This window comes from Drosophila grimshawi, unplaced genomic scaffold, assembly GCF_018153295.1.
Source record: "Drosophila grimshawi isolate 15287-2541.00 unplaced genomic scaffold, ASM1815329v1 contig_848, whole genome shotgun sequence".
NCBI lineage: Eukaryota > Metazoa > Arthropoda > Insecta > Diptera > Drosophilidae > Drosophila > Drosophila grimshawi.
In genome coordinates this window covers 22,189,562-22,207,676 of record NW_025063692.1, presented here as the reverse complement: position 1 = coordinate 22,207,676, position 18,115 = coordinate 22,189,562, and the positions used below count along the sequence as shown (strand labels likewise).

The 18,115-nt window shown below is 39.4% G+C and overlaps 1 protein-coding gene across 1 annotated transcript; it reads left to right on the top strand.

The window, feature by feature from the left end:
- Positions 1-239: 239 nt before the first annotated feature.
- Positions 240-16,624, top strand: LOC6565066 (myc protein). Its single transcript, XM_032737842.1, has 3 exons — positions 240-1,262; positions 4,127-5,549; positions 15,328-16,624. Exons 2-3 carry the CDS (start codon positions 4,226-4,228, stop codon positions 16,395-16,397), a joined length of 2,394 nt encoding a protein of 797 aa, XP_032593733.1. The 5' UTR covers positions 240-1,262; positions 4,127-4,225; the 3' UTR covers positions 16,398-16,624.
- Positions 16,625-18,115: the final 1,491 nt, after the last annotated feature.

Here is an 18,115-nt window from a genome sequence, read left to right as displayed (position 1 = left end):
TTGCAGTTTGCTTTCTCGCAGCAGCAAAAACAAAAACAACAACACCAACACCAAAAACAGCAGCACTTCACCGCTCACACTAACAATTTCAATTTCAACTCAATGTAAAGCACTCGGCTCTATCCTCACCATCTCACCACAGCAAAAGAGTGAAATCGGCAGCTGATAAGAGTGCGCAAACAGGGCTAGCTGTTTGGTTGGAAAACGCAAATGAATGCCACGATTTGCGCGAGCACTGCGCACTCTCATTTGTGACTTCGGCAAGGCTGAACGTGCGACGCGTAGTTGGCTCTTCGTCTTTGTAGATTTTGGCTGTTTCCCGCCCAACAAAAAAAAAATAAAAATATTAAATAAATAAATAAGACATAATCTGATACACAACAAATACCCTAACTAGGCCCTAATATAAAAAAAACACAACTAGGTCCTAATATTAAAAAAATATAACTACAACAAAAGATTACAAAAACAAAAATAATATATAAAAAATTCTTAATGGACTAACTGAAATAAAAAAAAGTATGTATATATAAATATATATATATATTTTCAAAAGATTACCAAAAATACAAGGAAACAAATTGCAAATCTTGAAAATAATACAAATTTGTAAAACGGACTAGCGACAACAAAAGTTGAATTCTATATTATATTTTCAAAACATTCGCTAAAGGATTTGTAATTATTTTTTTTTTTTTTACAAATCGCAAAAAAAAAGTGAATGTGAAATTGGAAAGAAGTATAAGAAATAATAACTACAACTAAGATTACCCCTATTTAGTACTACAACAACAGCGACAGCATTAACACGTCTGCAGTCGACAATCGTAGACCTTGAACGTCTGCCTGTCTTCTCTTTCTGTGTATGTGTGTGAGTATGTGCATGTGCAAGTGTATGTGTGCAAAAAGAAAAGGAGAGCAGCAGAAGAAGAACAATATCGCAAAAGCAAATGGCAATAGATGCCGCTAATGCATTTGCAATTTGCTGATGCGAGCAACACAACGACGACAACGACGATAGTTAATAGAAGCTTTCAAACGCCCAAAATTACTTGAGAACGCCATACAAATATTTTGGTGTCTTTTCTCTCCTTGTTCGTTGCTGCTAACAGTTGATCTTTGTACGCTCTGTTAGAATTTGTATTTTTTTTTTCGTCGATGTTTATTTTTTTTGCTGTTCTGTGACGACGATAAAAAATATATATAAAAAAAATAAAAGAAACGAAGCAGCAATAAATTGGATTAAAAACAGCGCAGTCAAGGTAAGTTTAATTAGTGCAAAACAAAAAAAGAAAATTAATAACAATATATTCAAATAAATACCAGTTACAAATCAAAGTTCCACACATACATGTATATTTGTGTTTTTTTTTTGCCGGCCTGCCTTTTTGCCTCAGTTTGCAATTAAAAGCAACAAGCAATCAAAAAAAAAAAGAATAGAGGAAAAAATAGGCAATAGACACACAGATGCAGGCACACAAGTTAGAGTCGCGCGCGACGATTCTCCGCTTTGTAGCACTTTTCGTTTTCGCTTTCCTTTGCGATTCGCCGCGATAGACAAACGAACGGACACATTTGTGTATTGTCATTTACCGTTGCAAGTGCCTCCGCGACGTTTTAGAAGAGCGCACAAAGCAGACACTCCAAAATTTCGCTTTGCATTCCAAAGAATTTCGTTCAAATAGATCAAGCGCACCAAAGGGATGAAGAGAGATAGATAGATAGAACGTTGTATGTAAAGAAATCAGCGATATTCTTATATATTTTTTTTTTATATTTTATATTAGTCTTACTGTTATTGTGTGTGACAATAGACAAGGGATAAAAAAAAAGAATGCATACGTGTGTGTTGCCAAGTCATTAAAATGTCGGGGGAATCAAATAAAAATCGAACAATTTATTTATAATTGAAATCATTGTGCATTGCTCCGATAACTTTGCTGAACTGAACCAAACTGATAACTGTTCTGAGGTGAAATGTGAAATTAAAACAAATAAAATCATATACTTATTTTATGCTTCGTGCTGTTTTCAAAATGGCGACTTCTTCTTAGTAGCTGTCGTAACTGTTATACGTAAATATTTTATTTCTAATCGAATGAATATTTATAATTCTTGAAATAATTGCTTAATATAGATTTATATTTCATTTAATTACTTTTAAGCACTAAAATATTAAAGTGCTTGGTAAAAAATATAAAAATGTATATACATACATATATAAAAGTAAAATATGGCGTTTCTAATAAAAAAAAATCGAACTTCCGGGTGTTCAAATTTAGAACCTGTGGTAATAAACGCGTAAATAAAGGGTTAAATAAATAGCGAATTTGGTGATATTGGCGTACAAATATTGTTGGGTTTTACCGTTTTCATCACATACACACGCACGATTGTTTTTAAAGTTTATAGTGCAGCCTCCTTTTACTGCTCTGCTCACCGAAATAAAGTTGCATTGTAATTGTGGCACATAAAGAACGTTTGTAAGTTTTACTGTTGACGATTCCGTTTTAATTATGACGACTCCTCGTCCGACTACTTCTAGTGATTTTTCACCAGCAAGTGTGACTGTATCAGTGAATTGTTCAAACGAATTAAACATATTTTGATTTGCGGACATACACTGTATGACCTGTGGCGCCACGCTGACTTATCAAGCAATCGTTCACCCTTTTTTGCACTTAGCAACGTGAAAAATGATTTTTCGTCTTTTTCTTTTACATGACCTTCGTTCGCCTTGGACCTACATTCTGCAGAAATGTGGCCAATTTTACCGCAATTGTAACATTTAATTTTTTTGTTTCGGTTCTTGCCTACTTTGTCTGTCTTTTTTGCACTATGTGCATTATTTTCGTTCACACTCTCTTCGCTTCGTTCTTGCGTCTATCACACTCTTCGATCAATTTAACATTCAAAGTACTAAACTTTGGTAATTCATCAAGTGATTCCAATGCTACAACCAAATTTTCATATGATTTAGGTAAACTGGCAAGAGTAAAATAACATATATTTCCTCTTGCAGCACGCACAATGCCAATTTCTGTTAACTGCTCCACGGTGTTCACAAAATTTGCAATATATATTTGCATGTTCTCATTCTCGTTCATCCGCATGAAGAGTAATCTCTTGAACAATGTGACTTTTCTCACTGGACCGGTGGACTGATGCACTGCCTTTAAGGTTATCCACGCACTCGACGCCGATTCACATTTCTTAATGTGACCAATCTCAGAACCTCTTATTGAGAGAGTAATCACCGCTAAAGCCTTTTCGTTTTTTGATAACCACCGACACTCGTCTTGTCTGAGCTTGGGCATTTCATAGCTCCCGAAGTGACGGACCATAGCTCCTGGTGAATTAGCACACTTTTCATTTGGACACACCATGAATCATAATTTGTTTCGTCCAACTTGTCTATATTGTACAGCGCACTCATTTTTCGCTCGTACTTGTTCTCACACAGAAAACTTTAGTTGGTAATGCACAGCAATACAAAATGATGCAATTCTAATGAAAAAATGTCACTCGACCTTAAACGCGGCTTTTCAGCATAGCCTTAGTTTCATTCAACTTTTTCTTTTATGCCTGGGCCCATAACCTGTTGGGTTTTTAAAGCGGCAAAAAGTGATGCACTAGGTTTGGCGGTTAGACTAAGAAGATTTATTCAATGTATTAAGTTAAGGTATCGAGCGCAGTATCGATATTTTCTGTTATTAACATTAGTAATCAGAATGTTGTATTGATCTTTTACATCTTTTCAACATATATATATATATATATATATGGAAGTAAAATTAGATCGAAATGATAAGAATGAGGTCATAATAAAATAAAAAAAAAATCTGCCCACGGATATAAAAAAAAAAATATTAATATAAAAGTATTAAAATAATAAAAATAAGATCATTAAAAAATTAAATGAAAAGTGGATATATATTATTTGCATATTAATATTAAAATACTTTTATAACTCAAATGAAATAATTAATTTACATAGTATTTTTATTAAGTAAATATTATTTTTATTTCAATATTGAAATATTTTTAGAACTCGAATTACATTTAATTGATATTAACTCTAACGCGTAGTGTTTCATTGAATTTTTGATTTGGTTCGCCTTTGCAGCCTCAAACTACCTCTTCTGTGCTACCACAGCAGCAGCAACAACATCAACTAGTAATCAACACTTTTGAGGAACAAGAATAAAAAGTAAACTCAATCAAAATGACGACTGTTTGCAATGGTATAGGAATCCTGACGAGTTGCGACTACGACTACGATGTTGCGTATTGTCAACCGTTTGACGATATAGAGTTCACTGAAATTCTCGACATAGACGGCCTCCTGGGCGTATCCAGCATACAGAACGATATTGCTAAAATAGTAGATGCGGATCAGGCGCGTTGGATAAGCATTTCCAATCCCGATGATTTGTCCAATGACATGGACATTAAGCCCGAGATACGCAACGGCGACTGCATGTGGTCCGCTTTCTCCAACAATATGGCCAACCTCATAAACACAAATGGGGACAACACCAATTCGGCTGCATCCAGCTACAGCGAAAGTAGCGCTGTGCCACCAGCCATTGTCACTGGCAGCACTTTGTTGAGTAAACGTGAGCCACTCGATGAGCACGACGATCACGATGAGCACGATGATGATGAGCACGACAACAACAGCAGCAGCAGCAACAATAGCAGTTGCAACAGCAGTATCAATAGTAATAGTAACAGCAGGCATAACAAGCTAAGCAGCAGCAACAGTTGCCGGTCAACTGTCCGCGGTGCTGCAGCAGCAGCAGCAACAAGAACAGCAACAGCAACAATTTCAATACCTGGACGCAACTTGCAACAGCAGCAGCAGCAGCGTTGCGATAGTAAAATGCATATTGTGGAGCCCTATATACCGCCAGGCGGTTCGCTCTTGCGCAAAAGCAACACACAGCAAAGACAACAGCAGCAACAACAGCAGCAGAATCAGAATCTGCTACAAATGCGTTTCAATGCGGTAAGTGGCATGTGTGACTTTGAAATGTCCGAGTTTCGACACAATGTCGACTTGCGTGCCTGCGTCATGGGCAGCAACAATATATCGCTGACGAGCTGTGCCGATGCCAACTATATTGATCATTTGAGTCGCGAACTGCAGAATACCAGCAAGGAGCGCATCGATCTCCCTTATCGCGTCGAAAACACTCAGATCAGCGATGTCCTCGAAGTGGTCCTCAGCGATCAACACAAACAACAACAACAACAACAGCAGCAGCAATTGCAACAACAACAACAATCTTCAGCAGCTGTTTCCCGACTGGCGGCCAGTGTTGATGTATCGGCTGCTGTGGCCAGTTTGTCACCGCCAGCAACGACGGCGACCAGTTCCGATTGTGATTCGGATGATGGCGAGTGCTCGCTGGGCGATTCAACGACGGCGTCTCTCCTCGATGGCAACAACAGCGGCGGCGGTCTCTACATGCGTCACATCAGCGATCACAGCTATACGCGCTGCAACGAAATGGAAACCAATCTGGAGACGCCCTCCGATTCCGGTGAGTACGCCAACAATAAATACACTCTGCTCTTATATGTGCAACGACTGTTATACATAATATTGCTACTACTCTACAAAATACCTGTTATATTCAATTCATGTTGTGGTTTTAAATTTTTTTTTACGATTTCTCTTTACACCTCTTCCCTGTCCTCTATTCTTCTAGAATTGCTGTTCTACTCTCAAATTTGGTTCTTGTTCACTTTTTGTTATACTATTTTCTACACTCCTCCACCTCTGTCTTCCACTCTCACAATGTTAATTGAGTATTACTACCCACCCCCACCCCTCCAATTGCTGCGCGCCCACCAAATGTGCATTCTCACCTCATCCGTCCATCCTCTTTCTCATTCCCCCCCCCCCAACCCCCCACTCCACATCCACCGACTAACTTCTTCAGCCTTTTGCATGCTGAGACACACATTCAACTAGTGTGTTGGCCTGCGATGGCTGCTGCTGCTGCTAGCACGGTGGGTGTGCGTACGGCGATGACGCGCCTAAAAAATCGATCGCCTACGTCAACAGCAAACGTAGTAAACTTTTTTTTTTTTTTGCTGCGCCGCCCACATGCTGCTTGCTGTTTGCTGCTGCCCGGCGAGAGTTGCGATGTTTGTTCTGTGGGTGAAAAGCTTTCATTGATTTTCCAAATCAACCCTCCTCACACCCCTTCTCCTACCTCCTCGACATTTCGTTTGGCGCCTTGTTGCCTACGCATTGCAATGCGCCACAAGCAACCAATCCCCCACCACCCACCTCCTCCCTTTCTTCCGCTCGAATGTTGGCACGTGGCTTTCATGGCTCATTATGTGTTCTCTCATTCTCTGCATATAGACACTCTGTGACTATATATATATATATATATATATATTGTTTGGCCGACCTTATGGCGTCATCCTCTCTTTGCACTTCTCACTTGTCCAAAGCATCCCCAAGCGCCGTCTTGCGCAGTTTGTGCTACGCCCAAAAAATATACATGCATATATAAAAAAAAAATACAAAACGTTTTTCTCGAACTTTCTTCTCTTTCTATCTCTCTTGCTCCCTCTCGCTGTTGTCGCAGTCACACCACATTTTTCAAGGATGTCTGCGCTCATGCCGGCATTTTTTTTGTTTTTGGCGTCGGCGGCGTCAGCGCAACTTATCCAAACCACACGCCCCTTCTCCACCCCGTGCCTTTGTCTGTGTAGGTTTTAGTTTTTGGGTTCAATGTCTTGTTGCTAATGGCGTTGTTGCTGTCGCTGATGGTGCAAAAAAAAAAAAAACGGGAAAAAAAAACTATTATTAAAGAACGAAACATTTTGAGCGACCCTCGCATTTAGGTACTCTACACTTTGCTGCTTTACTATTACTACTATTACTACTACTACTACTACCACTACCACTACTACTACTACGACTACTACTAATATTTGCACTCTTACACACAAACACAAATGCAATTGGGCGCGTGAAGCTTTTACGTCTATCGTTGCTATTTCATTCACAAGCTGCATACACTTGCACACGTATGCATACACCCACGCACACATGCACATTCACACAAACGCATGTTCATTGGTTGGCGTGGATCTCTTTCCTTATTGCTGTTCATATCTTCTGCGTGTGTGGGTGTGTGTCCCAATATTATTGTTATTATTATTGTTATTGTTATTATTGTTACCTCTTTCTGCGCGCTCTATAAAAAACGAAAACAAAACATGCACTCAGATTGTCGAAGTGGCGACGTCTCGACGTCAACGCTGCCGGCAAAAATTGTACAGGTATGTCTTTTATTCACTCCGTCTCTCTCTCTCTCTCGCTTACTCGCTCACTCATTCGCTGGCCAGTTGGCTAGCTGTGTGCCGAGTGCACTCACACTCGAAACAACGCTGGCGCAGCAGCAGCAGAGACTTTTAATTTTGTCACACAAAATGTGCAATGTGCGGAATATCGAATGAAGACATCGAAACGAAACAGAAGTTAACGGTTAATAATACTTGACTGAAAACGGGACAAATCATGTTGCTCGAATTAAAGTGTTTTTTTGGTTCAGTTTTATTATTATTCTCAATTTGATATTTTCATTTGAGTGTAAATCAATGTGCGGCATGCAGAATTCCAAACTGCTGGCGGCTTATGTTCTTGTTCTTCGTGTTGTGCTGATTGCTGATGCTGCTTTGCAATCGGAGTCACCAGTAGCTGTTATACGATTTTTTTTGGGTGTTGCCTTGTTACTAGGCGCGCTCATTTCTCTATTTCCCCCTCACTATATGCATATATACATATATGTGTGTGTGTGTTCCACTATTAGCGAAAAACGCCCACATAATAATTTTTTTGATATATGTGTGATTGAACGAATGTGACTGTCAAAAAAAGAGCGCGTGAGACGATAAAAAAAAACGCTACGTGAATTTTTGGTGGCAGTTGTTGGGCAGCTTGTCGCTATGTGTGTGCGTGCGTGAGTGTGTGTAAGTGTGCATGGTTGCTCGTGACGATTTATTAGGCGTGTAACAGATGCGATCGTCAGGTGAAAGAGAAAGGGAGAAGGAGAGATCGATTCGAACAGAGTTAAATTGTAACAGTTAACAGTATGAGAGCTCTTGTTAGTTTTTTCAATCACAATTTACACATACCTATGCATGTGTGTATATATAAATAAATACATATGTACAGATGATCGCCTCCTCTTCCGTGGCCTGCTCAGCAGAGCCCCACCAGCTGTGTTTGGCATTTGTTGGCGCCTCTTTTTTGTGTTCTTTTTGTTTTTGTAGTTTTCGCACCTTTTCTTGTATGCTTAGAAGAACAGAATAACGACAACTAACCGATACACTGTTTACGTTACGTTACTGCCTACTGCCTTCTGCGTGGCGTATGCGTTATTTTTGTTACTGAATCCAATTGGAAAAAAAAAATGGAAATGGAAATGTTAATGAACTGAACGAAGGTCGACAAATCATAAAAATGTGCGTAGAAACAAAAAAAAACACTGGAACGTTGCGAATGTTTATGAGCAGAGCTTTTTGAGTGTTCTGTTCTCGCTGTTGTTATTGTTGCTGTTGGTTTGAGCTACCAATTAAATAAAACTAACCAAAAATAGTGCGACGGTGCGTGTGTTGCTGTGGGCAGATACCTAAATACATATGTTTATACTTACAAATGTAAATATGTATTAAAAAAAGGAAAGAAAAGAAAACCAAATATGTTGTACAATATTTTCTTTCCTTTTTTGCATTTGTGCTGTGTTTGCTTTGCTTTTACTTTCAGTACGCTAATTTATGCGTCTGGCTCTATATGTTAACGTTTAGCGCCAAGTTACAAAATTTTGCCCAACCCCAAAAAAAAAACAACAAAAAAAACGCCACCCAACTACAGACGCAAAAGCTCTAACAATGGTCCAAAGGCTGTGTGATGATGACGTCTAACAATATTATCTACATATACACACGTATACATATATATATATATATACTTATGTATGTATGTATATTTTTTGCGTATGCCTCTTATGTTGCTCGCTGTTGCTAGGCGCGTATTTGCGTGCGTATGCGTGTCGTCTTTCTCACACACTCTTACTCTGCCGGTCGCCTTCCTGTGCTCTCGTCGTCTGTCCCGCTCTCGCGCTCATTGTGTGTGTTGCTCATTCGCACACGTGAAGCAATAAATTGTTATGCTCAAGGTCGCTCCTCTATCCTCTCCATTCTCGTTGTGCGTGCTACTTTTATTATTATTATACACTTACGGAAGGCATTATAATTTGTAATAAGGTTTGCAAAATTTGACTTCCATCTTAATAAAATATAAAAAATATTGGCCAAATCTCATTTAAATATATACTATATATTACATTAAATGAAGAAATTATAAATAATTCACACGTCTTCCACTAGCAAGTCTAAAAGGGTATTTCATCTTCGTCAAACCAAGGATAATTGGTTTGTCTTGTTTTATTATTATTATTATAATTTTTTTTTTTTTGGTAATGTTGGCGACGTCGACGCCAACGAGCCTCTCTTTTTGGTTTTGAAAGCTTTTGTTGTTGCCTTAAGCGGCGCCGTCGCATCGTACACATAACACATGCATACATATATACATATATACATACGTACATGTATATAATAAGGGTACATTTGTATGTATATTTGCGTGACAGAATGTTGCCAAGGTTTAGGAAGGTTGCTGCTGCACGCTCAAAATAAAAAGAATGTTTTTTGTTGTCGAACTCCACCCAAAATGTTGCCAGACGCATTTTATTGCCTTTGCTGTTTTCATAATTTATGCTGTGTTGCATCTGTGTGTGTGTGAAGCATTAGACGATTGGCGCATTGCGCCATTGCCAGTGCCTCCCCCCCTCTTTCTTTGTCTACCATCTCTTAACGACATTTTTATTGTAATTGCGCTTTTTTATCAGCGAGCTTTTTTTACTATATATATTTTTTATTTTGGTGACATTTATCTTTTGAAAAAGGGTTAGGTTCAAGTATGAGTCATTCCAGTGGTAGTGGTAGGTTAGGCGGGGGAGGAGAGGGGTAGTAAAGAGACGCCGAATCAAATTACACAATTGTTGCGGCAACAAGTTGCACACACAAAAGCTGCGCCTGGCACTTGTAGCCAAGCGAAACGCAACAACAACAACGAGTTGCAATTGGTGTCGCGTGGGAATGTTGCCAGCTAGCAGCAGCGGAAGCGACTCTTTGTTTTGCTCATTTGCAATGCGATTTGTTATTTTATTTTGTGTTTTGCAAAACCACAAAAAGTTGTAATTTTTTATTGTTGTCCTAGAGCAACTGTGATTATTGGTTATGCTGCTGCTGCGACATGTTGCCAACACATGTTGACGACGAAATACATGTTACTCTTTTACGTCTGTTTCTTCTTTTTCTTCGACTTTGACTTCTTATGCTTCTTCTTTTCGTTTTTGTGTGCAATTTACTTTGATTTCAGTGCTGCGAGCGTGGGAACGCAGTTTAGCCAGCACTGTGTACAGTGTCTACCAAATAACAAATATCACATAACAAATAACGAATTGTAAATGCAAATGCAAAGTATAAATACAGATGATAATGCGAATGCGAGTTGCTGTCGTCATGCTAAATTTCTAAGAATATTCCAAATTTCGCGGAACTCGTATAATACAAAACAAATAATTATCACATGTGAATATTGAGAAGATAAACAAAGAAATACTCATATATATATATATATATATATAAATATGTACAAATGTGCATATAAAATTCATGTAAAAGCTCAGCAAAAACAGGAAATTAACTGTATTGGAATTGAAATGAAATGCAATGGAATCATTGTATTGTGTCTGCTGTCGTCGTTTCGTTCCGTTCCGCTCCGTTCCGTGCCATTCTCAGTCTCAGTGTTCCTTGTTTTTTTTTTCATCTAAGACACAAAAATGCTTCTTCCTCTGTTTTTTGTGTGTATCCCGTTTTGGTGTTGATATTGTCAAATTGGAATTCTGAGATACGAAACCTAAGATAATGACAAATGTTATTAAACAATTTACAGCAACAACAACAACAATAAACACAACACAACGCGTGGGCGTAGTTTAAATTGTCGCGAGCTGCTTCTTCGCGTGTGTTTTGTTATTTATTTCATTTGATGTTTCGCCTTTTTTTTTGGCTTTTCTTTTACGACTTTTGCTTGCACAGTGGGCTTGAAATTGTAATAAAAACACAGACGCCTAGTTACCACTGTGCGAGCGGGCGAGGAATGAGTGAGTGAGTGTCTTTTATGGTCTCGAAATTCCTCATGCCGAATATTACATCATATGCCATTTTTACTTGTATTCAAATTTCAATTTCGTTTGCTGTGCGCGCGTTTTGCGCATTTCTTCTGTTCTTCTTCTGTTTACATTGCTGAATTTAAAAAGCATCAGTATCTCTGTGTGTGTATGCCTGTGTGTGAGTGTGAGAGAGTGAGAGATGCATATGCCGCGATTATTTCTTTTTATCTCTTGTTTTATCAAGTTGTTGAGTCGAGGGCGGCAATGACGTCGTTGCCGTCCGCTGCTGCTGAGCTACTATAAACATTTACGTCTGTCATATTAATTTCCCATCAAGTGGGAGAGGGTGGGAGAATGATTGAGTGAGTGCACCTCACTCTCTCCTCTGTCTGTCTCTCTCTTATTACAGTAGTAAATTGAGCAATGCACTTGTTGTTGTCATTTGCGCTGTCCGTTTTATGCTATATCCTGCCAGCCTATATGTCTGTGCGTGTGTCTGCATGTTTGTCTTGTTTCGTCTCTCCCTTTTTGTGTTTTTCGTTTTTCAATTAAACTCAATACGCAAATTTTTATAGGGCAGCATGCAGTCAATACGCGTGTGTATATAGATATATATATATATATATATTGCACTCACTGCTTGTTCTTCTTGTCTTTCTCTCATTTTTCTTTGCTTGCCGCCCACAGTCTAGCTAGCTGCACATAAAAGTTGCGCAACTTATTAAGTTGTGCTCGTATGGCTCGTATGCTTGTGTCTGTGTGTGTGTTGTTGCCTTTTATTTGCAATTGTAATTAACGTACAACAAAACAACAACAAACTGTTTCCTCTTTGCCTGATGCTCTTTATTACTATATTATTACTCTTATTCTTATTATCATTATTATGATTATTATTACTATTTTAGTAGTTGTTGTTGTTGATTTGATCTTGGCGCGCTTAGCAACAATAGTTGCCAAGCTTTTTGTGCTGCAGCAGCAAACGAGTTTGTCTGGTTTCTTTTTTGTTGTTGTTTCTTCTGTTAGCGTCAACTGCAACCCCCCACCATTTATCCATACAGTTAGCTACTGGTAGAGGTGCACATATGCATCCCTCCTTCAACCCTCCCCTACCCCTGCCATCTCTTAGCTGTCTGTTAAAATTATATTTTTTTGTTGTTCCTGTTTTGTTTTTGTGCTGCACAAACTGCAATTAATTTCGAGGAAATCCCCCGGGTCCTCTGTCAGTTGTGAACAATTTGCATTCTTTAGATCGATTTGCGCAACGCTTGGAATGTTTATGAGGCAGCCACCATTTGTTATTGTTGTTGTTGTTGAGGAAAAACACAGTTTACTTTTTGCTTGTAACCGCGATCAATTAAAATGCAAATCACACAAATCACCTCACCCGGCAGCAGAATAGAACCCAATGCGAATTTGATTCATAATATATAATTTGTTTGGCGTTGTAAAGTAAGCACTACCTGCTGAATGTTGTATATATATATATATATATATATATATATCCAAAATATTAAATGTTTACAATTGTAAATATAAACATAAATATATTTAAAGCAATAAAGAAAAACACTACAACTCCGTCTGTCCAAACTTGAAAGGGATAGTAAAACAGATAAGAAACCAATATAAATAAGAAATATTGGCGCAACTTTTGATGATGAATCTTTTGCAAAGCTAAAGACGTGACTTGCCCGACAACTTGGAATGAATACCAGTTAATGAATGAATGCAGAATGCATTCGGTAATGATGAAGTTTGCTGCTGGGCATCGGCACTCGCTCTCTCTATCCGTTCCTCTCTTTCTCTCTGTTTCTCAATATCAATATCATTCTCCATTTCCATTTGACCGACAAAAAGTTCACTGCAACATTTTGTGCTGTGTCACAGCAACATGATGATGATGAGCGACATTGCTGCTGCCAACCGCCGCATTCCAACACAGATGCTGCTGCTGCTGCTGCTGCTGCTGCAAAAACAAATGATGCAAAATAATAATAAAAAATGGCCGTTGGGTAAGAAAACCAACAAGATTCTTGCTGCGGTCTCCTTGGATAAGGTCGATCGGTCTGCTGCTTGTCTAGCCCGGCCAACAGTTTAATGATGTTCATCATTATCATTAAGATGCTTCCCATTGTTGGTGGGGCATGCAACATGTTGCCAAAGGTGGTTGCCACACAGCACACTATGGCAACGCTTGGCTGATTGCCCCTTCTCGCTTCTCCCACTTCTTCTCTTGCTGTCTTCGGTGTTGCTTCTTGCTTCTTGTTGCACTTTCTGTGTTAGGTTTCGATTAGGCTCATTTGCGGTCGCTCGCTCTGCTGCACTTGCCACTTGCAACGTGCAACTTGCACTTGAACATAGCTACAAATGTACCAATTATTTATTTAATCTAATGTCATTTGCAAAAACGGAAGAACGGAAGCTGAGTGGAGTAATAAGCTTATGCTCTCTCTATCTCTCTCTCTCACACACACACACACACACACACATACTCTTTGTCTGTGTTTCTTTCTAGTTTGTACAGTTGTTGTCAAGGCGCGAAAGGGCACACACACATATATAGATATATATATAATACATGTATATAGATATATATATAATACATATATATATAGATATAGATATAATCAACATTTGTGCAAATATTTGTTCGCTTGGTGAGGCGACCGCGTTTTGTTGAGCGGGAGAGGTTTGGGGGGCGTAACAACTTACCGCCTACTGTGATAAGAGCTGCGTCGCATAAATTTCTTATTTGTTTTTTTTTTTTTTTGGGGGTTTTTTCGTTGCTGTAATTTGATTAAGAGAAGCTTTCAAGAGTGGGGCTCGGCCAACATTTGATTGCAACAGCTGCGGCTGGCTTGCTTGCTGCTTGCCGCTTGTTGCGCGTCGCGTCGCATCGCGTCGCTTTGCTTGGCTTGCTTTGGTTCAATGGACGCGCGCGCCAACGGAAGCGCCAAATTAACAACGGAAGCTGGAAATCCATTTCGCGGTAGGCAGGGAGGCGGGTTGGGGCGGAACACACACAGAGAAAGAGAGAGAGAGAGAGAGAGAGCTTGCAGCAGAGCAAATGTTAACTGCGTTCACTTTCTAGAAAAAAATAATAATAAAACCTTAAAAAAAGTTGACTGCGCATATGAACGTTATCACCGATCTACGCCCACGGGGTGAGTGGGTGTCACCCACCCAACAACCACCCACAGGTTGGCGCATATTCTACTCGACGTCAATAGACTGTCTAAGGTTGCCTGCATTGTAGTTTGGGGTTGGGTTTTTGGGTGGTTTGTTGTGTGTGTTTGTTCACTGTCTGTGTGACGGCAAATCTATTGCTTCCTGAATTTTGATACTGTGCTGCAAGAGTGGCGTCAAGCCACTTGTCTCTCACAACGTTGACACACTAATCCGCTTTGCGTAGGGCACAACCTGCCAATCCTCCCCCTTCCCAGAACGATGACATCATCAAGTTTCTGGGTTGTGTGGTGTAGTCATTGAACTGTCGTTGACATTCGTCGCGACATTTGCAGGGCTTTCTTGAAACCTACAAAGAATCTATGCATATCTACACAAATACACCTATTCATCGCACGTTACTCGTCACCTGTTACTCGTTGCTCGTTACTCGTTGCTCGTTACTCGTTGCTCGTCACTTATTACTCGTCACTTTTTACCGATGTGTGGTTCTTGATCGTTGTTAGTCTGGGACTCTTCAGTCGTTAATATTTACTCGTTGGTTGTCACACGTTACTGTGTGTGGTTCTTCATATATGTCTGCCAATGGATAGATGACGAATGCTTAATTCATATGGTGGCTCAACACACTCGTTTAGCATTACTCGTCACTCGTTGCTTATTACTCGTCACTCGTCGCCCTTTGCTTGTTATTCGTCACTCCTTAAGCAACTACTCCTACGCGTTACTTTTTGCTACACGTTATATAACCATTGTTATCTATATATATATATATATATATATATATATATATACTCGATACTCGTTACTAATTAACACTCTCTCTGTCTCTTTATCGATTCTATCACATCGTTGTTGCTGTCGTCTACAGATGAGGAAATCGATGTTGTCTCACTCAATGACAAGAAGCTACCCACAAATCCATCGGATCGTGATCGTCGCGTTCTGCAAACGAAGGTCGCCAACAAAATCTCGAACGGTGCACGCGACCCACAGAAATCGAGAATCGCCAAATACGATTTACCCTATACGCCGGCCAGCAACAGTCCCGTTAAATCCGTTGTCAATTCGCGCTACCCGTCGCCGTCCAGCACGCCCTATCAGCGCTCTGATGTCGCCGTCGCAGCTTCCGCTTCCTACTCACCGGACAGCCTATCGCAGAACAGCAGCAGCAGCAGCAGTTGCAGTAGTAGCGAGTGCAATTCACCAGCAGCAATGATGGCCGTCGATGGCATGGGCAAGAGCCGCAAGCGCTATTACATGAACGATTGTGCAGCGACTTCGTTGTGGTCATCGGGTCGTGTCTATTCCTCCACCAAGGGCATCAAGTCATCGTCGTCGTCGTACAGCTTGGCGGCGGCCAAGAAGAGTCGCGTAAAGAAGGTGAACTCGGCTTATCCGCTGAGCAGCGGCGAACTGATGGAAGATATCTATTTGAAGCCACGAATTCCCGTTGGCAACAACTGCAGCAGCAGCAATAGCAGCAGCAGTGGCAACAGCAACAGCGGCGCTATCAGCAGCAGCACTATTAGCAACGGCAGCAGCAACAGCACCAGTAACATTGGCAGCAGCAGCAGTAGCAACAACTATAACAACGGCAGCAGCAGCAGCAGCAGCAGCGCATTAAATCGTCAGCTTAGTCTGGATGAGGTGGATACGATTGAGAAGCGTAATCTGCATAACGATATGGAGCGTCAGCGTCGCATCGGACTCAAGAATCTGTTCGAGGCACTGAAGAAGCAGATACCGAATATACGGGACAAGGAGCGTGCCCCCAAGGTCAATATATTGCGTGAGGCGGCCAAATTGTGCGAGCATCTAACCAGCGAGGATCACAGCCTCATGCTCAAGCGTCAACAGTTGAAGGCCAAGCTCAAGCAGCAGCAGGAGCGGCTGGCGCGTCTGCGTCAGAGCACGAATGCTGCCAACGCCATCGAATGATGATAGCATCCGTAAGTGGGTAAGCCGGTGGGGGGACAGGGGGGCCAAGACACAAAGGAAATAAATAAGAGAGAGGGAGGGAGAGAGGGGGAGAGAGGAGAGTGTGTGTGTGCAGCTTTTGGATAAAACACGCTTGCAAGTCTCGAGCAAAATCGATTCGATTCGATTCGATTTGACAAAAGCAAAAGCAAAAGAAAATGAAAAGGAAAACAAAAACAAAAACAAAATTGATGACGACATGAGGAAAATGTTGTTTATTTATTATTATTATATATTTTTTTTTTGTTGTGTATTTTTTTTGACATAGGCTCACATAAGCACTTTTTGAACTTCAATATCAGTTTTTAGTATTAGCCATTAGAGCATACGAACGACCAGGTATCGTTGATAATGATGATCATCATCATGATGATGATAATAACATTAATAATAACGATAAGAATGATGATGATTGTACTTTTTTTTTTTTTTTTTGAACGAACGATCGCGGGATGGAATAGTTAAGCAATATATATATATACTACAAGATACAAATGTATCTATATATATGTATATATTATATAGTTCATTTTTTGTAGCTTTCGGCCTAGGCTTAGATGCTACTGCTCTATATAATTGTAAAATAGTGATTTAAATTGGATTTCTTTAATGTGATATTTTTTATTTGATTTTGAAGAAAGCAAAATGCAAGTTGGAAGCAAAACTATAAAGGAAATGTTGATAACGAACGTAGAATTAGAGAGAAACGCTTGGCAGATATATATATATGCTTTAGTTTTTCCCTATATTTGGTTGAACATATATACATATATACTTATGCTTAGATATATACACTTATACTTAACCATGAAATGAATAACAAAAACAAAACAAAACAAAAAAAAACCAGGACAAGAACCAAACACAAATGAAGAAACAAAAAACACACTACAAAAACATGAAAAGCGGATACGGAAAACAGACAAAGTTGCAACGAATGAGCCACTAAAAAGTAAACAAAACCAACAATAACGAAAGAAAAACAAAAGCACGCAAAAGCTGCGCGAAACATAGAGAAAGAGTGGAGGTGAGAGAGAGAGAGAGAGAGCATTCTCTCAGCATGGCATGGGCATTAGAGAGCACGTCCTCGCTAAAAGTCAGTTAAGCGACGTAGACGGAGGGAGAGAGAGAGAGTGAGATAGAAGAAGAGTCAACAGTAGAAGAGTCAGAAGAAGAAGAGAAATGAGCGCAAATTTTGAAGCAGCGCCAAAATGAGAGCAAATGAAATGCAAATCTACAAAGAAGTAAACAAAACAAAACAAAACAACAATTTATAACTATATATTATCAGTAGTAATACAAAGTTACTATCCCTTATACATAAATATATCTATTTAAACATATATATAGATATATATATCTATAGTTAGATAACAACTTGTTGTGTCACGTTTCTAGTTCTTTTCGGCTAACTCGGTTTTCTCAGTGAAGATTTCAAAGAAACTTTTGCCGAGATTTGCCTAGACGTGTTCGGATGTATACAAATATGCATATGTGCATATATATATATATATATATATAACAATTTTTTATACAATTAGCTGTATAGGTTATTATATTTTGTGTTGGTAACGATCTTCTATGTATCTTACTACATAGCTAAGCTGATCAGCTGAACATTAAATTATACATACATTTATATAGTCGGTTATAGTTGATAATTGCGTATGTTTAGTTCT